General features: G+C 40.4%; 1 protein-coding gene across 1 annotated transcript in view; it reads right to left on the reverse strand.

Annotated features, from left to right (window-relative positions):
• CSMD1 (CUB and Sushi multiple domains 1) overlaps positions 1 to 27,537 on the reverse strand; it is a 1,645,367-nt gene that overhangs the window by 997,993 nt on the left and 619,837 nt on the right. Inside the window, exon 4 of the mRNA XM_040490416.1 lies at positions 12,086 to 12,293. Coding sequence (XP_040346350.1) covers positions 12,086 to 12,293 — 208 coding nt within the window. The remainder of the gene's footprint in view (positions 1 to 12,085; positions 12,294 to 27,537) is intronic.

Below are 27,537 nucleotides of genomic sequence, written 5' to 3' on the forward strand. Positions count from 1 at the left end.
CCGCGAGATCGTGACCTGAGCTGAAGTCGGACGCTCAACCGACTGAGCCACCCAGGCGCCCCAGAGCATTTCTGTTTTAAAACAGGCAGTACTCTGTGGTGGCAGGAGAATGAAGGGCAGGCAGAGGAAATGTAGCCAAGAGTAACTGCCCTCACTCTAGCTATGAGATAAAGCTTTCTACATGTATCACCCACATCGTTCTAAAAGTTGAGTTTCCTCAAATGCTTCCAGAGTGCTGATGAAAATGGACAGCCTTGGACACACCCAGCCATCCCCAAACTTCATAGCCGTGAGTCCTGGACATTTGGATTGTTAACAAGTTCCTAGCTTAAGCTGAAAGTTGAAGAGCCCTGAACATCTATTTGCGAAGTCCAGCATCCTACTTTAGTGGCTACCAACAGCACCATTTCTTTGCTTTGTCTTTCTACCCCTGTGACCACACAGTCTAATTCTGTGTCCTCCTCACAGACACTTGTAACTGTTTATTATCTTCCCCTTCCTCTTTTCCAATCCATCCAACATGCCAAAATCTTCAGCTTCCTGAAGCACTATTCTCTTTACATCAGTAGATATCAGGAACACAATGAACATTTTATCATGAAAAAATAGAGCTTGCCATCAAAAATTATGGCATTTTGTTCCATCAAAGACAATAGATTGCTCTCTCATACCACCTGAATATTTCTCGTGCTTCTCCACATCTGTACTTTTTATGTTATACACCCCGTGCTTACAATACCCATACACATTTTCTATCCAGACCCTTTCTACTCCCAGGGCGCATGTCACATCCCAACTTTTCTGTGAAATATTCTTTGATGACCTCACTCAGGAATTCTTCTCTCTCCTCAAGCTCTAGTAGCGTCTCGTTAGTCTCTTGCTCATTTGTCATTTTTCATACACAGCATCATGATCACTAATGGATACAGTCTATCAGGCATCTCTACACTGGGTACATCGACAGATCCTGACCTATATTTTAACCTTCGCCCAGCAAGATGGGCATTATTAACCTCATTTTATAGTCAGGAAACAAAAACTGGGAGTCTGAATAACTAAGCCAAATCGCCCAACTCCGAGGGGAAGGGCACAATGGTTAACCTATCGTCTCTTTTCATCCAAGGCCAGCTCCCTTTTGACAAGAACAGCTCAGCTGTTGAGGATTACTAGGGCTTTCCTGGCAGCACAGAAGAGAAGACTTTGTAGACAGAGAAAATTCATTGGAGCCATGGGAGAAGAAACAGCAGGCTGGAATCGAGACACTCTCAGCTTAAAGTACACAATGGAAAGTAAATACTAAGAGGGCTAAGGTCAGATCGGTGTCTGCACCACATTGAGAGGGACAGCCCTGTACAGACCCCTATTCCCACACGTTAATCTATTTTCTGTCAAAAAGAGGCTTCGTTGTCAAATAAGTTTGGTGAATGCGATGTCCTCTACGTGATCTTTGAGTCACACCAGCCAGTAAGATATCAAAAGCAGAAATCTAAGAAATCATTATCTTGAGGAGTGAGCCACACCCACACTGCACGTTCACTGAACTATTATTCACAACAGGCAAGACAACATACGTGTGCCTTAACGGATGAGTGGATAAAGCTAATGTGGTGTATATGTGCAATGGAATGCCATCCAGCCTTAAAAGAGAAGGAAATCCTGCCATTTGCAACAGTAGGGATGGACCCCGAGGGCATTATACTAAGTAAAATGGCAGGCAGAGAAAGACGAACACTGGATGGTATTTCACATATCACTTAGATGTGAAATCTACACTAGGGAAAAAAAAAGGTGAACACATAAAATCAGGGATAGAATGGTAGTTTCTGGGGTTTGGGGGAAATGGGAAGATGTTGGCCAAAGGGCACCGAATTTCAGTTATAAGATGAGTAAGTTCTGAGGATGTGGTGTACAATAAGGTATAGTCTACAGCTGAAATTTAACTAGATAGGACTCAACTCACTGTCAAATATGTTTCATCCACAAACACTCTAGAACCTCACTGCTCATCTGGTCCACCAAATGGTGGCCTCCCTATCACCTGGAAGTTTGTTACAAATGAAGACTCTCACTACCCCAACTCTACTGAATCAGAATCTGCATTTTAAGAAGATTCCAGGTGATTCCTGCACACATAAAAATTTGAGAAGCACTAGACAAGCACATATCACAACTTCTAGCACATGCTATGTACTCAAACAGTATTTGCTAAATAGATTCATCTATGCTTTAGTATAAATTCTACTGATCCCCCCCCTTTTTTTTTAGTAAGTTGTATATTATTAATAATACAATAATCTGGACCCATATAGCATGTGGATTTCCAAGAAAGTGAATGGTGTATACAGTGATATCCCTGAATATTAAAAATGATTTACTACCTCCAAACACATTGCCAAAAACAAAGGGAGCTCTGCAACTTGGTTCTAACTTTTCGTGTAAAGCAATTTTACAACTGTAGCTTTTATTATCAGAGGGATTTGTCTGATAAGACACGTTTTAAAAGTCCAGCATAGAAGAGTGATTTTCTAATTTCAAGCATTTCAAACTTATTTAATGAAAATAGCCTTTTGACTGAAGAGCAAGTTAGAAACTAAATTGTGGGTTTTTTTTTCTTAAATCAAGATTTTCACTTTAAAAGCTTGTTGTTGGGTTCTAAGGTAGAAATCTGAACTTGTGATGGGACCATTTCTTAGACTCACAAGCATGCAGCTCGTTAAAGAAATCGCTGCTTGTGGGAGGCATTGTGCTGAGGGCTTTACAAACCTTCCCTCATTTGCTCCATTTAACAAGCCTCCGAGGGCCTGTCGTGATCATTTCCATCTTACAGACAGGGATCCGCAACTTGCAGAGAGCAAATCTGCTCTAGGTCATGGGGCTCACCAAGTTGCCCATCCAAAACCAGAGCCCAAGTCTGATTGACACGGAGAGCTGAATCCACAGTCTTGCCTTGGCAACCTTGCTGTCCTGCCTGCTTCCAGGAAGAAAAGGAGGAATAAAAGGGGATATTCCCCCCACGCCCCCAGCTTCCCAGTAAGGCACAAGTAGCTCTGATAACAGACAGAAGACTTAGCTTCTCTCTTCACCAACCAATGGTGCATGTAGGGCGGGCACTTGTATTTTAGGATGCGGCTTTCTCTTCCACACAATTAAGTGATGGTGGTTGATTTCTCATGTTCCACCTATGCTAAAATTCACCTTGCATGAGAACCAAAACCTCCAAGATGTAGATGTTTATTAAGAAATGACACTGTAATTCCCTCAAGGGTTCCAAATCAGAATAACTTAGGCGCTTTTATTTATGAAAGTCAAAAGACGGGAAATGTTAATGCTCCCAGCCCTTGTTCATTTAAAGGGCTTATCAAGCTTGCACGGCATCGTGTACCGGTAGGATGAATCCGAAGTGTTGGATTGCACAAAATTACCTTATTCTCCGAACCAGTCCTCCATGAAATTATAAAGACTTTATTTTAAGAAGAAAGAGAAAAATTCGATATTCAGACTTGTGAGAGAAACTTTAAATGAAGATCTCAACATATATAATTGGAACACCATGAGGTACAAATTGACTGACCTGGGGAATAAATGAAAGACTGCAATGATTATTTGAGGATAAGTAAACTAGAACTCTCTATGAAAGGCAGTGTGTTTTTAAAAGGCAAATTTATTTAAAAATGTTAATTTAATTGTACTTCTTTCATTCCCTGGACAAAAGACCACATACAAAAGGACAGACCTGTGACTACAAAAAACATGTATTTTGCAAAATGAATTCAAATCTCTAAGGGGGAAAATTCTCCCCATTGTCTCCAACATAAATTATAGGAAGTGTATTTCTCTTTTTTTTTAATATGAAATTTATTGTCAAATTGATTTCCATACAACACCCAGTGCTCCTCCCAACAGGTGCCCTCCTCGATGCCCACCACCCACCCTCCCCTCCCTCCCACCCTCCATCGACCCTCAGTTTATTCTCAGTTTTTAGAGTCTCTTGTGGTTTGCCTCCCTCCCTCTCTTTTTTTTCCTTCCCCTCCCCCACGGTCTTCTGTTAAGTTTCTCAGGATCCACGTAAGAGTGAAAACATATGGTATCTGTCTTTCTCTGTATGACTTATTTCACTTAGCATAACACTCTCCAGTTCCATCCACGTTGGCAATGTATTTTCCAATAAACTGAGGTCAAGCTGTGGGGGTGTCTCATGACAAGAGCAATATTGCGACAAAGTTGTGCTTTCTGCGGTGTGGGATCTGCCCTGATTGTGACACAGAAACATGGCTCTGGGACTCTCCCTGGGATACTTATCTATCTTTCCAATGGTTCCCATCATCAGGAAGCAGATATGGTTTATTTTTCTCTCTTCTGTTATTTCTTGGTCTGGTCATCATGCATGCAGTCATAGGAGAAAATATTGCCCTTTCTCCATGGCTACCACATAAGTTTACCATAAGTAAACTATATCGATTTTCTACACTGCAAATATTTATTAACTAGAATAGGTCATGTTTTAACTTCCTCAATCGTGTGCATCTGAAATTTTGAAAGTTGATTCCAGCCGAAATGAAAGTTACCCTAAGATGAACTACTCGGGTGGTATTTCAGACATTTGTGAGCCAACAGCCAAGTCAGACTTAATTCGAGCAAGGAAGTGGCACAGTGGCCCCTGTGGATGAGCCCTGCACACCGGGGAGGAGAGAGCACGGCGGGAAGCCCCTCCCCTCCAGTGCACCTGCCTGGGACTGAACTGGGTACACACAAGCTGGAAGACTGAGAATAAGGTGGAAGCTTCCTGCTGGCCCAGTAGAGCCCTCCTGCTTGTCTTTTCCAGGTGAATTCCAGCATGAAAGGCCCCTCAGTGCCAGCAGAAGGTGCATCTGGGGAAAATGGGAGGGAGTAAGTGCCTTAAAAAATTACCCCGTTTGGAATCTTTGCAAACACAGCCTGCCTGCTTCGCTCCGCCTGTAGGAGAGCAACCTCACTTCCAGAGACTCCTTTACTGCCAGCATCCCAGGGCCGCTGGCGACCAATGCGAGAGGCGGGCGGAGAGTGCGAACTGGTTTTACTGTAATTATACTATGTGCAAACGGCTTTTACCATAATTATACTATGGTTGTAGAAGATGTTAACATTAGAGGGAGGTGGGTTCAGGATATACAACAACTCTCCGAGGTAGCTCGGCAAATTCTCTGCAAAATGATTTCAAGATGGTGGGGGGGAGGGATTCCCTAACCTTCTCAGAAAAAATAAATATCGTTTGGATGACACAGGCAAAAGAATGTCATATTTCAAGGTAGAAATTCTCCCTTGGCTACAATTAGCTGTTATCAAATAAATTTTCCTTTATTTCTCTTTGGAGTTTTGTGGTGGAGGTAACAACAGGTTTGAGATGATCCAAGCTGGCCACTGTTTCCCCCATCTCCCTACAATTTAAATGAGCCAAAGGTGTATCAAAGAAGCCTCAGTATTTACACTGTTAGGCCAAAACTTTATGATAACTTCAGACCAGTCACATATGTCCCATCTTAGAATCCTTATAGTACCCAAGATTGCATTTGTACCCAAAAGTATACATAACAGATGTATATCTGTTATTACCTCGCTATATAGTTAACAACACACAAAAAAGGAAAGTTGAGAAGCATATTTCATGATGACAACAGCACAAAGTAACAGGGGTGACTGGACTTGACGTGGCCTCACGTCTTCCTTGGGGTCCGCTGAGATGGGCTGGTGTTGAAGCACCAGCATACTGCATTTATTCTCCTGGTTTAAAGCCAATCAAGAAATACCATCTTGACGCATTTAAATATGGCTGAGGCCGGTCTCTGTTTACATCCCCACTCTGCTATCTGGTAGCTGTGTGGGAAGAGACTGAACTCCACTAGGTTTAGTTTTCCTCATCTCTAAAATGGGGACAGTAGCATCTCCAAGAAGTGGCTGTTGTTTCCACTTGCCTGGTACATAGCCATCAATCAATGAATATTACCATTCAGTACAGTGTCTGTAAAGATACATTACTCGATTACAAAATATTACAATATTTTTATAAAAATATTTTAATTAAAATAGGGGTTCAGGAGTCAAACCGTAAGAGACTCTTAAATACAGAGAACAAACTGAGAGTTGATGGGGGTGGGGTAAATGGGTGATGGGAATTAAGGAGGATCCTTTTTGGGATGAGCACCGTGTGTTATTTGTAAGAGATGAATCACTGGCTCTACTCCTGAAGCCAAGACTACATTGTATGTTAACTAACTTGAGAATAAAATTAAAAAAAAGAAAAAGGGTTTAGGAAAAGGGCTAAAATAATATCATGTTAGTTATATCCTTAGACTTCTGGCCAGTTTGTAGAGGTTCAGAAAAAAATAGAAATTCATATGTGTGTGTGTACATATGTACATATATACATGGAATATATATGTACACACACAAACACGTGTACATATGTATATATACATATATATACAAACAATACACAGAAATTCACACATATCTCTACATATACATACATACATATGTGATATTTGTTTCTTGCTTATGTCATGCTTATTATGCTATGAAAGCATAAATTGGTTATGATTTAATAGTGAGATTATGCTTGGTTAATGGGAACAAAATAAAGTGCAGTTACAGAAGTCCACAAAAAATGCTGACGTGCATATATTATAATAGCTTTGTGGACTATGATTCCTGAATTTAAATTTAAAATGGAAAACATGATAGAAAGAAACCCCAGTTATTTCGACTGGGGGTAAAGGGACATTGCTATATAGTCTCCATGTTCCTGAATAACGCCATTGCCTTTCCAGAGTTACGTGACCGGACCGACTCGTTGACATGAGGGAAGTCAAGGTCATGGAAACAAAGAGAGACGACGCAAAACAGTCACAGGCTGGAGGAGGTAAAAGAAGCCTAGCTCACTGCCTGGTGGCTCCAGGAGCAGAACAATCACACCAGCAGGACAGCCGGAAAAATTCGCATCAGTCTGTACATTAGTTAGTTGCCTGGTGGCGGTATGACTTTCTTGGTTTCCATAATTATACTATGGTTGTATAAGACGTGAACATTGGAGGGAGGTGGGTTCAGGATACACAGCACCTCTCTGAGCTAGCTCTGCAAATTCTCTATAAAATAATTTCAAGATGAACAGTTAAATAAAATAAGGGGAGAGGGGAGCATCCTTCCTTTTCTTCTACCTTGGGCAGGGGAGTGGAAGAGTTCATTCCAGGGAGTTCGTCACTCTGGGTAAGCCTCTATAATCCTTCCTCATCAGAAATTAAATAAGCAGCAAGTCACATCTCAATTAAGTGACAAGCTGGATAAACATCGCAGGTGTTAATTGACCCTTCAAGGCTTCTTTGAAGCTCACTCAGCTTCTCCAGTTTCTTTGAAGTTGTGTGTTGGCTTTAGCAAGGCCCTGATTAGATTGGTTTAATAGCGAGATTATGCTTGGTTAATGGGAACAAAATAAAGTGCAGTTCCAAAACTTCTTTTGGTCCCCTCAAGTGTCGCCTTGTACAATACACAGAGACAAAGTGGTGGAGTTATACTGGTTAGTGAATAACTGAAACCTTAAGAAATCATAAAGTAACAGATGTTCTACTGGTAGAATGAGGCAGGTCGAATCCAAAGCAGCCCAGAATCATTCTCGCCTTTGTTATCAGTGACATTTTCCAGGGGAGGAGACCATACAAACTGTTGCACCTGTAGGACTTAAGTGGGCTGCCGTCTATAGGACATTGTAAGCATTACAGTGATAATCGCTTCTCGGACTTTTGGCTAAGATCAAGTGAAGCGTTACAGTGATTGAACGTCTATTAAATTGGTTGGTGTGGGATTCCCATACACCTGAACACATGTGCAAGGGACGCAAATATGTGCTTCAGTGAAGACAGGGATGTGTTCAGTGAGGCAAAACTGAAGGATGCTTGGCGTGAGGTGTGGTCACATGGAGGGCAGGCTGTGTGTGCAGTGCAAAGCCTTGAATGGCACAGTAAAGCATTTGGGTTTTTTTTGGATGGCCTGAGCCTCAGTCATTGAAAACTTTCGAGGAATTGATGCATTTACGTGTGTTTGGGGATGCTTTTTAAGTGCATTTCCCGTTCTTCGTTTCCTTTTCTTCTCTACCCTACTCACAGGCTACCTGTCCCAGAAGGGGATGCATAAATTATTCTCATGATAGGATGCATGTTTGAAAGATCGTAAATTCTCCATTAGTTGTTTTCTGTCGAGACTATCTGTTCCTCGTCCCTTTAACCACCAAGTCTTAATTTAGACACCACAGTAGGTTAACTCTGAAATAAAATCAATTTTCTTTCTCCTTGATATTTCCTGGGTTATGAGCTATAGGCTAGACGGTCAAATCAGTTCAGAAATAAAGAAAAGTTGACTAGCTTCACCGCTAACCATGTTTTTAATTGCAAGAAAAATCATAATTACCAGAGCATGGGGCAAAGAGAATTAGAAATGGCAGCTCTCTGCTACAGTAGGGTATTGATAAGAAGCTAGCCTGTAGAAAATTAGAAGCTGACTAGTAAAAAAAAAAAAAAAAAAAAAAAAAGTCAGGCTTATCTAATGTATATAGAGTGGATTCGGTTTAGATGACGAACCCCTCCACATTTAATGTATGGATAATTTTGGCACATTACATCATTCACCACATTTAGACTGTTCCGCTGTAGCCATGGTAACCCTTGCATAAAACATAGCTGAGTTGGTAATTTCACTCCAAATTCAATGAAAATAAAGCTAATCCTATTATTGTTCTTAACAATTTTCCAAGTAGCTTCTCCTGAGAGTGCCCTTGCTTGTATTTTCAGTATTGAAAAATGGATTATTGGAAAATTGTATGTGCTTGTGCACTCCACACTCAGACTTGCACGCTGACCGACTGTCACTGCTCCGTAGCCTTGTGCTTGAGGGGGGGCACCAGCCACCTGCGCTCTACTTAGGGTCTTCCTTGAAGTACAGGGATGCTAAATCTTTTAAACCTACCGATTTGAACCATTAAACATTTCAGAGACTGTCAGTCTAAAATGATAGTAAAACAATAGTCTTTTTGAGGTAAGCCATATTATGCATTTGTCCAGATCTTAAAAACGGACTTCCAGTGATTCTGTTTTGTATTACAAATGTGCCCGTGCATGTTCCCATAGTGATTTAGGAAAGCCACCTATTCCGTGATAGCCTCCACGGAAGAGAGATGTGGGTCCTGTGTAAAAGTGCCACGGCCAGGTCAAGACAGTTCTTCTGGAGTTATGAGAAACGTGAAGTGTCACCCCAAAAAGCTCTCTCCGCTCTGACTCTCTATCGAGGCAGCGTGTGTGTAAACTCGCCTCTCAGGTGGTTACTCTCTGTGGTAGTAACCTGTTCGAGGCTTTACCGTGAAATCTACGAGGAGACGTGAGTTCCCGACAGAGCATTAAGTCTACACCTGGCTGGACTGTCCTGTTGCAGGGATTGGGGTGGAGTGAGAAGGAAATGTAATTCTGAGTCAGAGGCCTCGAGCCTGAGTTCCAGTGCTGCCCTGTGGTCTGTGATCTCTGCTCCCAGCTTCTTCATCAATAAAAGTTAGAGGATACTAACAAGAAACCCCCAGGGCTTTTGTGCCAAGAGGACACTACAGATTGTCATAAGAACACAATATGAACACAACTGTATCTATCAGTAGCCATCAAGAGAAAGAGCGTGTTGAGTCCAACCAGATACCCCATTTGCCAGACTGGAAGGAACACAAACAGGGTCAAAGTTCCCACCAAGAACTTTCCCAACAACTGCCCAGTTTTTGTTTTTTTGTTTTTCCGATGTGTTCACAGGTCATGAATCTTGGTACCCTGGCAGATACCTAGATATATTTCAGAGCTGGAAAGTGTCCTCTAGCCTGAATCCACACACCAAGAAGACGGGCCACTGTCCTGGCCGCCATGCCAGCTCTCTCTCCGACAAACATTAGGAACTCTTGCTCTCGGGCCTCACAGGGGCCCACGGCCCCATCCTCAGCACTTTTCTGAGTCCAATACTGAAGTTGTGGGGGACAAGCTGCAGGGGATCACGAAGACAGAGATTAGTCAGAAAGGAGGGGGATGTGAGAGAAATCGACAGGGATAAGCCAAGAAGAAACAGGCAACAACTCAGACAACATTCTTTAGCTCCCGCCTGCCATCTTTAATTAAAATGAATGAAATGAATGAGCTCGTGCCTCTCAGTGGGAAGTCACAATGTGCTCATAAGAGCCACAAGCCCTTCTGGAGACTTGTGTCTCGTTCTGATTTCGCATGCCCTATTTTTATTTCAGACCTTGACATGGACATCTGCACCTCCACGTTTCCTCTCTTACATAAACTAAGTCTGTCTGGCAGAAGCTGTCCGGACCATGGGTTCTAAAATCATGGTCAAAGATGTCTCTCTTTTTTCTCTCTTTCCCAACCTGACATCTTAGGAGCAAGGTAGTCGGTCGGTGCCCACGATCTGCAGAATCTCTCATAAACAAGGCCTTTACCATAAATCATATAGTTTCTGAGAGACACTCAGCATGTATTTCATATTGCAATGAATTTCTGAAAACCAGAACGATGTAATTTTAAAGCTAAAAATGTTACATCCCTGACTCTCTTTTAGTGATTGACAGAGAATATGAACTCAATAGATAGGTAATGCATATCCAGTATACTAGATATCCAGTAGCTTCCCTACTTATATAAACTGTTATGCGACTTGTCCAAGGTCACAAGGATATTTTTGGCAGAACATGGAAGAGAACCCAGGACACCCAGCGTTATGTTCACAAGGTATTTCCACTAAGTCTGATGGAACACAAAGGGAGACAGGTACTATCAACCAATTCTTGAATGTTTCAGATTGTATTACACGAAATCAACAAATGGGTAAACCCACTCATCTCAAAGTCTTGTTTAAGATGAATCAAATATAAAGCAAAGGCCAGAGAGGCAACGGTTATTTTTCTCTTAATTGAGGTAACATTTAATATAATCACAGCGTAACTAACGTAAGGAAATAATTCACCCATTAATATAAACCCTCTGCTTTGAATTTTGAGCCTTAGAAAAAAATAAATTTCAATTTAAATAACTGGTTTAAGACAGGTGATCTAATTTGATGTCATGTTTCAGGGCTGATATTTTTATCCTTTAGTCTTTACATGGAAATGCAAACTTGAACCCATAGAAATATTCCCACTCACTTCATATTCTCTACCAATGTATAAATGGCCAACATCTCCTCTGACTTACACCCTAATTTGAATGTGTGTGTGTGTGTCTGTGTGTCTGTGTGTGTATTCAAGTTAGTTTATCATCCAGGATCTGAAATAGAGTACTGATAGGGTTTTTAAAATACTAAGAAATGAAATAAAACAAAAACCAGTACAACTCATGACAAATGACTTAATTTGAGGCATAAAAGGCATAAAGACTTCAAACATCTATTCTTCGGATTCTCCCTCTTCAACTGCACTTATGGACACAACTAAAGCTGCTCTCACCAGCAATACCAAGACCTAGATTGATTCGCTGTAATTGATCACACCCAGTTTCCTTCTGTCTCCACTAGCATACACGCCAGAGAAGTGATCCTCAGTTGACTAATTTCATATGTATGTTGCATTAGTATTTATGGTTTGCCTGTGACCCTTCATAGTTGCAACATCGTCAGGAAGGAAAAGAAATACGCAGTCATATATCTGCAGCACCGTAGATAAACGGTCGGTAACATGACATTTTAAAATGTCCATCGTCTAAAAATATCTGTTTACATTGAATCAGCTCCGGAACAAATCCAAAACTAACTTAGCTCGCCTGGTTACCATCATCTCTGTTGCTTTGTAAGAGTCGAGAATGAGGGCATGTGATGTTCCATTGCCCACGTGCACCTAACTTTCCTGGCTCCAAATACCGACGCAAAGACATCTTGGAAACTTTGAGATCAGTCACAATATAGAGGGCTTTGTTAGCAGTCAAAATAGCAAAGCAAAGAAAGAACACTCATGTTTGCCAATGAATGTCCAAGGAGAACCATATTACAAAGCCTATTGTTGTATCTGGGGTAAACACATTTTTTTTTCCCCAGGACTTACCATATGGATGGCGCTTCTGTTCCACTGATCTCCAAGAAGTCGTACCCTTCTTCTAGTTGAAAGTCGGTGAAGACCAAGGCAATGGTGTCCCCGGGCTCAGCGAGGATGGTCCAGGTACAGTCAGCATTGTTCCCGTATTCTGAGGGGAAGTGCGGGCTGGAAATGTGGCTGCTGGTTCCCCGCAGGGTCCCTCCACAGGCTCCCTCAGCTGGCAGGAGCAGAAACAAATGGGAATCATATTTCAAGACCACTTCATACACAAAGTTCATCTACATCTACAAAGTTCATCTACAAAGTATCCATAGTGATCGGTGACAAATATTTTCCGAACCCCAAATTGACAGTCTCAACATGACAAAGGGTTTCTTCTGATTTATTAATTTAGTTTTGTGGAAAAGCTTACAAAAGTCTAAACGATTACCCCGAATTATTAACTGACTTTCCATTGCAGAAGAGTGAAGTCTTGACTTTTCTAATATCTGCAGTGTGTCGCTGCCATATACCTCACATTCACAGATGGCTTCACAAAAATGTATCAAACTTTCTCTGAGATTTAAAAGTATGTAGCCATGTTTTATCAATTCACTGATACCTGGCTTTGAAAATACAGTGATCCTGAAAGTAGTCATCACCCTAATTGTTTTTCTACAGACTCTGGAATGTCTATTTGGTTTTGAATTTCAGGTAAGTTCTGGACTAATATGATGACAGAGACACAGCAATTCATAAAAACTGTGTGAGTAGGAAACAGATGCATGAAAACTTAAAGTGGAATAACTTGGAAAGTAGCAATTAAAATGGTCAGTGATGACAAAATGCCTGTAAGATATAACATAAATTTGCATTAAAATATTAATTTGAGGGGAACCCATCTTACCAAGTTTTCCCTAGAGTAAAACATACATGTTATTGAACTCAGAGCATTGCTTACAAAACGTTATGTACATAGTAAACTGTAACACAGGTAAATAAATATTTATAAGATACTTATGCTAAGACATGTCTGGGACATGTCCTTAAGAAAGACATGTCATTTTTTTCTTTCCTTCCCTCCTTCCTTTTGACCTATCAGATAGTTTCTACCCAAAGAGCATATTTAATATTTATGGGTGTTGATGCTCTCATATAACTGATAAATGAAGTCAGCCTGTCACCAAGATGGGGACATATGCTTTTAGCAGCTTGTGTGCCTGGATAACATCATGTAGAGCAGATATTTTCATTGGCTACTGATGAAACAACTGTATATGTAAATGTAGTATACACTTGCATATACTCACACCTCTGTAGTAACAATTGTTTTTCATGTATGAACATGTCATACATATATGCATGGTCAACACACACAGCATAATGCTATTTTTTTTTCAGCATAATGCTATTTAATACACTGACCTTATTTCTCTAATTTTATCATATGCTGTGAAAGTTATCTCAGTATAATGCAAAAAAAAAAAAAAAAGAATTACAGCACTCTCATATAAAAAAAATATCATAAATGAGTGGACTTAAAAGTTTCCAAATCCATTTCTGTCAGTTAAGCAACTGACTTTTGACTTCGGCTCAGGTCATTATCTCAAGGTTCATGAGATCGAGCCCCACACTGGGTTCTGCACGGACAGGGCAGAGCCTGCTTGGGATTCTCTCTCTCCCTCTCTCTCCGCCCCTCCCTGACTCACACACGTGCTCTATCAAAATAAATAAACATTTAAAAACATATAAATAAATGAATAAGACTTTGAAATATTTGTGTGTATCACACTAGAGGTAAGAGTGAATGGGACGAGAAGCACACTGGTCGGTTCTGGGAAAGCAAGGCGGCAACCTTCGCCAAGCAGGTGACATTGCACCTGTTGAGAGTACACACCAGCAGGCACCTGCCGGAAGCAATGGGCGTCAGTGGTGGCTCTACAGCAGAGCCCCGGAGCCCCGCTCTGTGCCTTTCTCTCTCTAGCTGTGTGACCATTGGAAAGTCTGAAGACCTGTAGAAAGTGCCAAAGAAGCCGGGGTGACAGGGTCGCTCCAGAGACTCCAGGAAGTAGATATACACGAACTGCCATCGGGATATTTTCACATTTAACGGCGAATAGAGCTGTGTTGGTGCCTACCAGCAGACAGAAGCTCAGATCACATGCCCTTCCCTCTCAGCAATACATCCCTTTTCCCTTTAACACGAGAGCCCTGAGCTGAATAACCGGCATTGTCACCTTTTACGTCTCAGTTCTAATGCAATGAGCCTAACAGTTTAGACACTAGGACTTCAAGTGACCAGGACTTCAGGTGAGGACTTGGCACAGCATGGAGGGTGAGACGCCAAGGGGCTGGGGAGTGAGGACATGCTCGCTAATTCCAAAGAGGACCAGAGGCCACATTACAGGAGCGGACGAGGGCTACAGTTCTATGGTAACTTTGTTGGAAATAGGAGCAGATGATAAAATAAAGACAAGAATAGAAAACAGAAACGAAGAGAATGAAGAAAGAAACTGGCAGAGAGAAACAAGAATACATCTCTCCCAAACCTGCAATCACCATTGTGTTTTCTCTGATATTTTAATGCCCAGAGAACATTTTAAAATGGATTACAGTTAAAATTATGTCAGGCTAAATATATATGGGATATATTATGATTTCTTAATGGGGCATTTCACATAAAATATTGCAGAATGCCACTTAGATAATCTATTTGAAATGTTTGAGAATTAAGCACATGAAACAAAAAACACCTTATGTCACTCACTGGATAACACACTTAAATCACAGAAAACTCTCTTTAGTAGAGAGTGTGGTAAAAACATATTTCTGCCTATGTGTTTGTGTGAGGGGAGGGTACAGAAAAGGAGTTTCAATGGTGCTTCAAATATTTCTCCAATGGAACATTTTAACTATTTTCTTTGCCATTTTTGTAAGAGAATTTTTTTCTAAATTGTAACATCTTGCTCAACCGAACACATAATGGTATTTGAGGAAGGGTAACATAACTATCATTTTAGAGTAGCCAATGTTTTTAAAAATAAATCCAAGTTTTGTTTTTAGATTTACAAAAATCTATCAGCAGAGTAATTACACATATAGGTAAAACAACTGAGCCAACATTTTCCAAAGCACCTTCGGCCTTGGGAAAAATGTATTTAATTTTAATTAATTCTGGGAATCCTATTAGTTGTGAACTTTGAGTTTTGCTGCAAAAGATATTAAGCTACCTTTCTCTAAAATGTCACTTTATGATAAAGACTTTGCTAAGTAGAAATGGGAGCCTCATTCCTCATAGTGTAGGTGTTATGAGGACCCAAATACACAGGGGGATTCAGTAAATGATAAGACGAGCCTCATCCGTGATGGGAGGAGAGTGTATTAACAAAGTGGGAAAAAAAGAAACTTGAAAAAAATCATTTAGAAACAGCCTAATAGAAAATACATATGAATGACATCAATTAAAAGGAAAGTATAGGGGCGCCTGGGTGGCGCAGTCGGTTGAGCGTCCGACTTCAGCCAGGTCACGATCTCGCGGTCCGTGAGTTCGAGCCCCGCGTCGGGCTCTGGGCTGATGGCTCAGAGCCTGGAGCCTGTTTCCGATTCTGTGTCTCCCTCTCTCTCTGCCCCTCCCCCATTCGTGCTCTGTCTCTCTCTGTCCCAAAAATAAATAAATGTTGAAAAAAAAAAAAAGGAAAGTATAAAATAATGGGTAAATTAGCAGAATAAATATACTGTATTATGCCAAATAATGTATTACCTCAACTAAAAGAAATTATGTGACTGAAGCAAAAGAAACATTACCATAAACAAACTTACGTATATAAAAACGTTATTTTCAAAATAGACATATAAAAATAATCCAAAATAAAAAACAAGATAATGAGGCAAATTTGCAACATAGCAAAGGGATGTCTTCTATACTTATTTGATTCACATTAAGAATAATACACAAAAAGGGGCGCCTGGCTCGCTTCGTTGGTTGAGCATCCGACTTCAGCTCAGGTCATGATCTCACAGTTTGTGGGTTCAAGCCCCACATCAGGCTCACTGCATCAGCACAGAACTACTTCAGGTTCTCTGACTCTCTCTCTCTCTCCCTCAAATATAAGTAAACATTGAAAAACATTAAAAAAAAGAACAATATACAAAGAGACTGATGGAGAAAAGATCATCAATGACAATTTAAAAAAGAATTCCAGAAAGAAATTCTACACACAGGAAAAGGTTAAACACTCTTGTTCTCACAATAAAAATAACACAAGGGTGAAACACTTGAAGTTTTAAAATGCATTTTTTACAAAAAGGAAAATAACTAAGGGTAAAATGGGTATTATTCTTTGCTTCTGATATCAATGTATATTGATATGAAATTTTGGACAATTGATAATATACATTAGGGATAATATATAGGATGTTCATATCTTTGGCAAGTTACTCAATTTGAGGTCTTAATATTTATCGAGTACATTTTAGGTGCTTGATATTCTGCACTAAGTCCCTTATCTGGACCATTTATTGAATCATTTCAAAATGTATGAGAAAATTATTGTTCCTATTTCATAGTTGTCAAAAGTGAGATTCTGGTTACTTATGAAAAACGTGCATCCGGAAAATGTTAAGACAGTCATGAAATATCAACACGATCAAGTAAGCGGCATTAACATTAATCGGTATATACATTATTGTAAAACACTAAAAGAGGTTTAACTGGTGCTTTGCAGAAACGCAAAACAAATTCCCCGGTATTAAGGTGTGTACTTATCAACACTTTAACATCACTTTCCTGCCTCACGTCCTCACTCCCTCACTTTGCTTTCTGAATCACCTCCCTGCAAACTTCCACCTAAGTCCGGATCTCAAAGTCTCTGTGCTCCTGGGACCTAGGCCAGGAAACTATAGATGTGAGGGTTTATTTTAGGTTCAACGTGATAGTCAACCTGTGCCCAGATATTTAGCTGGGACTTACTCTGGGTAGGTCTATAGGGGTGCTTTTGGAAGAGATCAACATTTGAATGTGCAGATACAGTAAAGCAGATAGCTCTACCCAATGTGGGTGGGCCTTGCCCTATTCCTTAAAGGCCAGAGTAGAACAAAAGGGCTGAGTAGAAAACAATACGCTCTCTGCCTGCCTGTCTTGGAGCTGAAACATTTATCCTCTCCTGCCTTCTTGCTTGGATTCTGGCTGGAACTCGCTCACATCACTGGCTCTCTGGAAACTCCAGCTGGACTTAGTCTCTACAATGGGATCAGCACATTCCCCATAATAAATCTCTTTATGTTCCTCAGAATCTCACAATGAATCTCAAAATCACATACCATATTATATTTACTTTTGAAGCCCACATATATTATTAAAAAGTGCCCTAAAATCGTATCAAAGGAAATTGGACTTTCCTAGCGAAATTGCTGCTATCTGGGTGAAGCCAGAGGATGAAGAAGCGATTTTTGGATGGTCTTCCTGCTGTGCTAAGACAATGAGTTAGCTTGATGTGTCTTTACAGCATCATGAGGCAGACTCTATTGTCATTGTCACTCAATCCCTGCTTGTTGATTGGGTTTCACTGTCATTTGTAACAGTGAGAGTAATATAGCAATAGTAGCAGCAAAGACAGTTAAGAGTTTCAAAGACAAATTATCTCGATTGAATAGTTCCAAGAAACAGAGACAAAGCATCATATATTCCTGTCCTGATGTTTCATTACATCACCAATGTCCAAGGGAAAAAAAAAATATGAAAATCTGAGATAGCTACCATTATAAAATATTCATTCATAATTCATTTTCAGGCATTTCCCCAGGAAATGTACATGGATAAAGATAATGCTTTTCTGGGAGTTGCCTGTATCTCATTATTAAAGGTATCTCCTATAATAAATAGTAACAAGGACAAAGCAATTTCCATTTTAAAATTATGATTAAGAGATAACACCGTGTCCTGGCTTTTCAGCCTCACCATCCTTAACATCTTGGGCCACATAATTCTTTGTTCTAACAGGATGCTCTGTGCACTGTAGGAAACTTTGTAACATTCTAGCCTGTGCCCACTACTTGCCAAAAATATCCCCAACTGTGTTGAGGAAAGATGTCTGCAGACATTGCCAAATGTTCTTTGGGGGGCAAAATGGTCCCTTGTTGAGAACCATTTACTTAGATGAATTTAATTAGTTCTTTTTTTTCTGGTTCTTTTCAGTGGTACTATATAGAGCTTTTAAACAGAAGAAATTAAAGCCGTATTAAAATGCTATGTAGTATTCTTTCCTTGAGTCAGAATTAATAATCAATGAGATATGTGACTTCCTTAAATGTGCTAAAATATAGGGAAAACATACATGGTGCTCTCCCTTAAATAATCTGTTTATATAAGATAATTTAAAACAGAGTAGCTGCCAAAGAATTTGAAAATGGGCTCATTTTTGATGTACATTGCACAGATTTTCTCACAAAGAATAAGCCTCGGTAAATAAACTTAATTAGGAAAGAGCTACTCAATTTTCTAAACTAAGACATTTTATGTCTAGAAAAACCTAAAAATCATTAAGGGTATACGAGATTTATTGTCCTTGTTTTAATGTATCTTTAACCCTAGGATTGTGATGGAAAGTATGTGTATGACAGATGTAACTTAAATTCTTTTATATGACCAGTCTGTAATTTCTGATGTGTGTTTTCCCAAGGCGGGTTTCACCCTTTACATAAAAACTAGTAACAATGCAAAAATAGCAATTAAACACTAATACTTTATCTCTATTTTATTCACAAATAAAATGCTAAAAACGAATGCTTTATTTGAAAATTACACGTAGGAGCCTCAAAACTAGAGATCACTGGCCAGGTTTAGAAAAAACGTACAGCCAGAGACCTTCGGAATCATCTCTTAATACCATTTACACGCATACACATACGCACAAACACACACGTACATGCACACACGCAAGAGCCCTCAGAACTGACTTCTCTTCTTGCCTTCTTCATTTCTCTGTAATCCGCTTCATTCAAATCAGCCAGATGGATTTTTTTTTTAATTTTACTTGAATCTTAAAATTTTCTGCTCAAAACTCTTACACTTCTGTCCCCACTCAGAGTAAAATCAACACTCTCTGTGATCTGACCCACAGCCCCTCCCAGTCCTCAGTGCCTGTCCTGCCCACTCCGTGCCCCCCTCTCCCCACTACTCTTTCCTGGCTCTGTTCTAACCACGCTGGCTCACCACGTGCCACGTGCGTGCGTTCCTGCCCCAGAGCCTTTGGTCTCATCACCCTCCCCAAGACAGGTCTCCCCTTCCTGGTCCGCCCTCTCTGCTGACTGTATGTGAACCAGCTCCTGCTCTCTGTGACTCCCATCGCCTCATCCTGCCCTGGTTTACTTCTTAGCACTTAGCTGAGTGCCAAGCATTGGGCCGTAAGCTGTCTAGGCTGTCTTTGGACTAATGTCCCTGTTCCTAGAAGGCAGCCTGGAACCCAGTGAACTGTCTTTTTCCTCCTTCATTGAGTGATGATTGCAGCACTCCCTGCGACTCTATCAGGTTGAATGTGCCTGTATCCAGTTATCTTCGGTGTAGTGTGACTGTCACAAAACAGATCTCTGGGGCCGTGCATGGCATCCAACTACCCCATTTCTAAGATGAGCGGGAGAAAGTATGCTTAGGTATGGAAATCTGTGGCTTTTTCAAGTATAAGGTTTAAAAAACATTCTCTAGGGGCGCCTGGGTGGCGCAGTCGGTTAAGCGTCCGACTTCAGCCAGGTCACGATCTCACGGTCCGCGAGTTCGAGCCCCGCGTCGGGCTCTGGGCTGATGGCTCGGAGCCTGGAGCCTGTTTCCGATTCTGTGTCTCCTCTCTCTCTGCTCTTCCCCTGCTTGTGCTTTGTCTCTCTCTCTCTCTCTCTCTCTCTCTCTCTCTCTCAAAAATAAATAAATGCTTGGGGTGTCTGGGTGGCTCAGTCAGTTAAGCATCCCACTTTGGCTCAGGTCATGATCTCAAGGCTTGTGAGTTCGAGCCCCACATTGGGCTCCGTGCTGACAGCTCAGAGACTGGAGCCTGCTTCAGATTCTGTGTCTCCCTCTTTCTCTGCCCTGTCCTGCTCACACTCTGTCTCTATATTTCTCAAGAATAAACATTAAAAAAAATTAAAAATAAATGGTAAAAATATTTTTTTAAATGTAATCTGATTAAAATGTAAAATTGTGGGGCTCCTGGGTGGCGCAGTCGGTTAAGCGGCAGACTTCAGCCAGGTCAACGAGCTCGCGGTCCGCGAGTTCGAGCCCCGCGTCGGGCTCTGGGCTGATGGCTCAGAGCCTGGAGCCTGTTTCCGATTCTGTGTCTCCCTCTCTCTCTGCCCCTCCCCCGTTCATGCTCTGTCTCTCTCTGTCCCAAAAAAATAAATAAACGTTAAAAAAAAAAATTTAAAAAACATTCTCTAAAAACTGCAGCAAGCCTCTAAGTAGAGATATTTCAGACAAAAATTAATTGCCAAGAAAGTTTTATCACCGTAGCAATCCACGAGGGGTTTAGTTGGTATGTTTATTTAGCTTCGTTTGTTTTCACCAAGTAGCTAAGCCACAAGACCAGGAATGTTCCTTTTATGTACAGCGGAGCAGCAGGGAAATTTCAGGAAGAGATAAAATCAAGGCAGGGAGAGGAAGCAAATAAATCAAAGCAAAACAATAAGGAGACTCGGGGCAAGCTTCCTGGCACCCAGAGTTCAAGTTCCACAGTTAACTGTGTGACGTAAACTTAGAAATCACACACACAAAGCAAAATGTATCAAAACAGAAAACCATTAAGCTAAATAATTCTGAGCAATATTTAAATAATATAGCTATATTAATATAATGCAAGCTCCGTGGATATTAATGTGAATAAAATTTTACTTCAATATTTTACATTTTACTTCAATATTAATTTTGCAATACCGGAGGGATTTATGTGAAAGCTGAAAATTGGGGGATCTGATTTAGGAAATGCTATTTTTATTCCCCTTCCTTCCTTCCTTCCTTCCTTCCTTCCACATTATTCACAAAGAAAATGAAGTTAGGTTCAAAACTTCCAGGTGAATACATGACTGTAAAAATTACTATACAACAACTTTTTAATGAAATGATGAGGATCAATAGTGAGTCACTTCATTCTTTTAAAAAGTATGTTTCTACAACTTCCATATAATGGTTGGAATTAGCAAAACAGTCGAGCAAGGCGACTCTGGCTCCCAAACCAAATTTCCATCAGAGCCGTGTTTCCTTTAAATCAGTTTCCTATACTGAGGTTCATAAAATCTTGCATTTGAAAAAAAAAAAGATGCTACAGTTCAAAGGAGTTTGAATGCCATCAACTTAATCCAAGAAGACGATAAGGTTTTTAATAAAAGATGTATTTGAATCTACTGATTTCTGTAAGTAGGGAAAATAATCCTGAGTGTAAGCAGAAGTCAGAGTACACTATTTCCCCTAAGGAATTTCCAAACTTTTACAAAGTTTCATTCTAAACTCTAAAATTATTACATATGCCTTGCCTGGGTATGAATGTTGCTAGGAATATATCTTAAGGGCATAATTCAAAATACAGAATAAAACATTATTTAGAGACATACTTTGCCATATTTATAACAAAGAAAAATGGAAACCAACTAAAAGTTTAACAACAGATACATCATTAAATAAAGTATGATTTATCCAAACCACAGGACCAACGTGTTAACCAAGCATTTGTAAGACGGCTTCAGTAAACTCCTCAGTTAGAATATTAAATTTATAAAAAGCAGCACACACAACTGGATTTGTAGACTCTTTGCAATTTTAAAAATTGTATGAAAAAATATTCAGGAAAGAGAAAAGGAACATATACACAAACACATGCATGATGCCCAATTTCTATGTCTAGGAGATATTCTCTAAGGTCCTTTGCCTAAGGCTGTGTGGAACACGGGTACCGCTGACAACCTTGAAGTCAGGAGGTCTGGGTTTAAACCAGGGGGTTCCCCCACTGACTTTGGTGTGACAACACCTTCCCTTCTCTGTGCCTCGTTTACTGACCTGTAAACAGAGATGATAACGGGTACCTATTCACAGGGCTTCTGCGAGGGCAAAATGCATTAAGAACTGTAAATTGCTAGAAAAATGCACGCAAATACTATCTGCTCCATAAAAATTGCTATTATTATTTTTTCCCGTTTGGCACGAAGCAATCAATCCGTGATAGTTTATTAAATTATTTTTCAGTGCTTTATCATAAGTTTTAAACGCATTGCTGCTTTGGGTGACACTTTGCTTCCACCATATAGGAAGTGACCCCAGAGGGAGAGAGAGTCACAAAGAGCTGCAGGTCAGGAAGGGTTCCACTGCACTAGGGACGGGAAGGCAGGAGGGCCCCAAATCTACTGTCATTGTTTCGGTAGACACCACCCACGTATACTCTACCTGAGACCATCAGGGGATCATCTTTTATCCTTGCGGACTGTAGTCACCTCAAGAAGCAGGGATCTCCTGGTCACCCCGCAAACCCTCAAAGATCTTCACATCTCATGTGTCTGACCCTTACCCCTCCCCAGCTCTTGAGCCTTCTGCTAGGTCCTCTGAAACTCAAGGTCAACTCTCAGCAAAGCTCCCTACCTCTCAACCATTTCTGAGGCAACCCCCTCCTTCTCTAACGGAAGCCCAGATATCTTCTGAGGATAGTGCATCATGAAGGCCTCCCACATGGTCACTGTTTGCTTCCACAGTCCAAGGACTGCCGGCCCTGGCATTGGGCGATGTGTCTACCTATGCACATCTCATCACTATTTCAGGTACTTTGTTCTTTCCTCCCCAAAGTGCCCCACCTTTGAGTCTTTTATCCCTAGAATCTTCTTCCTCTAGCCCTCTAAAAATCCCTGGGGCATCCCCATTATTCCGTGAAGATTTTTTTTTACCCCTGGCTCACTGCCATTTTCTGCAATTCCATGTTTGGCCTAATTCTTGCTATTTCCATATCAATGATAGACAATCCTTTGAAGGCTGGCTTCTCAGATCACTTGCCCCCCTCCTCCAACCCTCCAACACAGTCCTTTTATCCCCATCCTTGTCCTTCATCTTTTCAACATGATACATGATCGTTTGCCATAACTGCATTTGAAGTGTCCTGTGATCAGACCCCAACTTTCCATATGTCCAGGCCACTTTCCCAAACACATTAACTCCAACCATTCTTTGAACCCATAGCACCTACAGTTCCCTGATCTTGCCACTTTCTCCTTTTATTCCCTTCTGTTCTGATGTCTCACCTGGACATCCTTAGATTTCATGGCAATTATTTAAATCACCCCTTGTGCTTGCTATAAGTCCATTGTCAATTCCTTCAATCCAAACTTGGGTCAAATCCACCCTTACTCACATTTAGGTAAGTATGGCTGGAGAAAACGCAAAACCAGAACCATGTAGATGGGTCTAACTTTAAATTGATGGCTAGATCCAAAATGTCCTTTAATTGTGGCATTCTTACTTAATTTCCCTCAGTTTTTAGGCTTCTTTCTGGGGGAATACCATATCATACCTCCTTCATCCTTAACTTGCCAATATCTCCTACCATACTCCTACCCTTCAATGGTGATTTTCTTTCCTGTTTACTAAAAACAGAGGCAATCAAAAGAGACATTTTAGGGGCACCTGGGAAGCTCAGTCAGTTACACATCCAACTTTGGCTCAGGTCATAATCTCACAGTTCATGAGTCTGAGTCCCCTGTCAAGCCCTGCTCTGTCAGTGCATAGCCTGCTTGGGATTCTTTCTTCCTCTCTATGCCCCTACCCTGCTCATGTTTGCTCGCTCTCTCTCTCTCTCTCTCTCTCTCTCTCTCTCGAAAATAAATAAAAATATAAACATTTTTAAAAAAATTATAAAAAGAGACATTTTACAACCTATCAGCACTCTATTTGATCACCTCTCTGTACTTCTGCTCATAAAATGTCCATACTGGGTTCCTACCTAGGGTTGACACCTGTTTGTGTTCTTGCTTTCATCCCTGATCAAGTCCCTAAGCCAAGAGTTAGCACTCTCTCCTCTCTCCAAATGATCATTTCCCTTTTTTATTGGACAACTGTTCTCAGCACATAGACATATTATAATTTCCCCAATTCAAAATTTTAAAGCAACTACCTCTTGATTCCACATCTCCCTCCAGATTCCACATCCATCTCTAGCCCTATTTTTAAAAACCCCTTTCCCGGTAACACATTTCAAAAAATGTCTATAACTGCAATCTTTAATTTTTTCTCATCCTCTCTTGAACCCACTTGAGTCATGATTTTGTCCTTCCTGGCCCACTGCAGCTGGGCTCTTCAGGTAGAAACACCGATAAATCCTACAGTCACTTCTCCTGTCACACAAGCCCTCAACAACACTGGACTATTCTCCATTTCCTATTCCTTAAATTTGTTTTTTTCACTAGGCTTTTAAAACTATTCTTTTAGTCTTGAAATAATTGCAAATTCACAAAAGTTTGCAAAAATAGTACAGAGTAATCGGACATACCCTTCTCAAAATTTCCACCAATGATTAGATCTTACATATGTAGAACAATATCAAAAGTTTTTAAAATAGCACTGGTTCAATGTGTGCATATGATTTATTCCCTAGCTTGCTCTATCTATCTATCTATCTATCTATCTATCTATCTATCTAATTAAAGTTTGTTTTGTTTTGTTTGAAACAGAGTTAGCGTGAGTGGGGGAGGGGCAGACAGAGAGGGAGAGAGAGAATCCCAAGCAGACCCACACTGCCAGCACAGAGCCCCACATGGGGCCCCAACTCACAAAACTGTGAGATCGTGACCTGAGCCGAAGCCAAGAGTCAGAAGCTTAACCAACTGAGCCTCCCGGACGTCCCTCAGTAGTACTTTTATGAACTACTCTTCTCAGGCTTGCTTTGATCTTATTGGCCATTTATACTCAGCCCCAGCTGGTTTCAAGCCACCCTCTGATCCGTAGCATGATGCCTGCATCTCCATCCTTGGACTTTGTTTCTTCCTGACTATATCCATTCCCTTATTGGTCTCATCCATGCTCAGTTACATGGATTTAAATACCATTTGTAGGCTGAACGTTCTCAAATTTGTAGTTCCATTCCAGATCTCTCTTTGAATTCAGTTTTATATATCCAAGTCCCTACATGATACATCCATGTAGATGCCTAAACACATTCCAGACTTACTCCCAAGTCCTACTTCTGATCTTTCCCTTTCCAAGTCTGAAATTTCACAGTATTCTCCATGTCAAATAATGGCAGCTCCCCTCTCCCAGTGGCTTGGTAAAAAGACCATGGCATCACCCATCACTCTTCTATTTCTTTCACATCCATGAGCACGGTGTCCTAAAACCCTAGTGGCCCTTTCTTCAAACCACGTTCTTGATCCAACTGCATCTGGTAGCTTGCCCTGCCACTATCATGACAAATAACACCACCTCTCACTCTGTTACAATGGCTTCCTAACAGGTTCTCTGATTTTATCCTTTCCACCATATATTATTTTCTCAACACAGCAGCCAAGTAATCCTCTTAAATTCTACATGAGATGATGCCACTTCTCTTCCCAAAATCCTCTAGCTTCTTTCCATATTGCTCACAATAGAAGCTAGTGCCTATGTTAGGGACCACAGGACCCTCCAAGACCTTCTTCCTCCCACCTTGTCTCTGACCTGCTCTCTCCCGCCTGCCACTGTCCAACGTGCTCTAGCCACACTCACCACTGTACTATCCCCCCATTCTCGCCCTGTATCTCAGGACTCAAGCCATGGACACTTCCTTGATCTGGACCACTCTCTTGATATTCTAGTAGGGTTTACTCTACCTCCATGAGGGGTCCAAAAAATGTTCATTTTGCCAAATACATAATTTTCCCAGGATATAGGACTTTAGGTGCTAAAACCAGGACAGCTCTGGGCAAGCCAAACAGCTGGCCAGTACAGCTCTTGGTCAAATGTCACTTTCTTAGTGAGAACATCTCTGAGCACTTATTACAGTTAAATGTTATGTATCTGGTTTTACTAATCTCCTTATGTATTTATGCTATCTATCTCCAACCAAAAATATAATTTCCGTGGTGGTTAGGATTTTTCCTTATTTTTTTTTTTTCACTTTGTAGCTCCAGCTTCAGGAACTAATGTACACAAACTACAGTTTGTGGACCACATTTGGACCTGTTTTTGTAAACAAAGCTTTACTGGAACACAGCACTGCCTATTTGTTGAGGTAATGCCTATGGAAACTTTTCTGCACAATGACTGAATACAGTTCATACAGAGACAATATGGCTTGAAAAACATAAAATATTTACTATCTTACCCTTGATCGGTAGAGTTTACTGAATTGATTGGTAAGTGTGTCTGAAAACATGTATGTCCTTGATAACTAAATGTTTCTTTAAAGAATGAATGAATGGACACAAATAGTAAGCAGACATATTCTACTGGAAATCAAAGGACGATTAAGGCAACTTTGGGGCATCGTTCTAATGCTACTAAATTCTCAGCAAATTAATAGCAAATACTAACATCGAAACTGGGAATCATTGTGGTGAAACTCCTGGCGGCGTGGAAATTTGTTCAGCAAGTGTGCAAGGCATAAACAACATTTTGAAAACTCTATCCTTAGGAAATAATTAAACAGAAGAAACAAAAGCAATGCTATATGTACAGAGACACTAATTATAGTATTATGTGCAGCCGTAAATGTTGGAAACACTCATTATGTTCAATTACAGGCAAAGAAATAACTATTAATTTGTATAATTTTGAGGATATTGAGAAGAAAATGCTATCAATTAAAACTGAAAGTTTATGGTATAATACTAATCTTACAAAGGAAAAACAAGAAAAGTAATCTGCTCTATGACTTTAGCCTTGAGAGTTCCCAGAGCTTGGGTTGGCCTCATTGGTCCCTACTTTCCCTCCATCCTGGATCTTCAGTGATAACATTTACAATACTAATAGTAATTATTGGTATTGAGCACTTTGAGATATTATTTAATCCTTGCCAGTATTGTGCGATTAAAAGTATTAGTCTAATTTAAAGGAATCGAAACCAGAGGCTTTGCAAAAAAACAGCTTGCCCAAGATGTCCCAGCTAGTATATGGCAAAGCAGGATCTTGAGTGACAAAGTTCTTGCTGTTAGACACGTCTGTTACTACCTATCACAGTGAATGGCATTTCCTTGGAAATATATCTATATTGGTATTAGACAGTCAGCTCTACAACGCAATACGGTACCTCTGATAAAATCACAGAAAAATAACTGTAAATTAATCCACAAAATTAAAAATAATTGGCATACAGGCACCTTATGATTATGCTTTAAACTTGTCACAAGATTGGATTTAATGAGATAATGTAAACATATTTTTAAAAAAGGTACTTAACAGAAAGCCCGTGGCATCATGAAAGGCAAAACATGTAAGCCAGACTTACTAGAATCTAATGTTGACATATATTTTCAATACTTCTTTTTTCCCCCAATTT

This window comes from Herpailurus yagouaroundi, unplaced genomic scaffold (genome assembly GCF_014898765.1).
Source record: "Herpailurus yagouaroundi ecotype Mexico unplaced genomic scaffold, PumYag 181, whole genome shotgun sequence".
NCBI classification, from domain to species: Eukaryota; Metazoa; Chordata; class Mammalia; order Carnivora; family Felidae; genus Herpailurus; species Herpailurus yagouaroundi.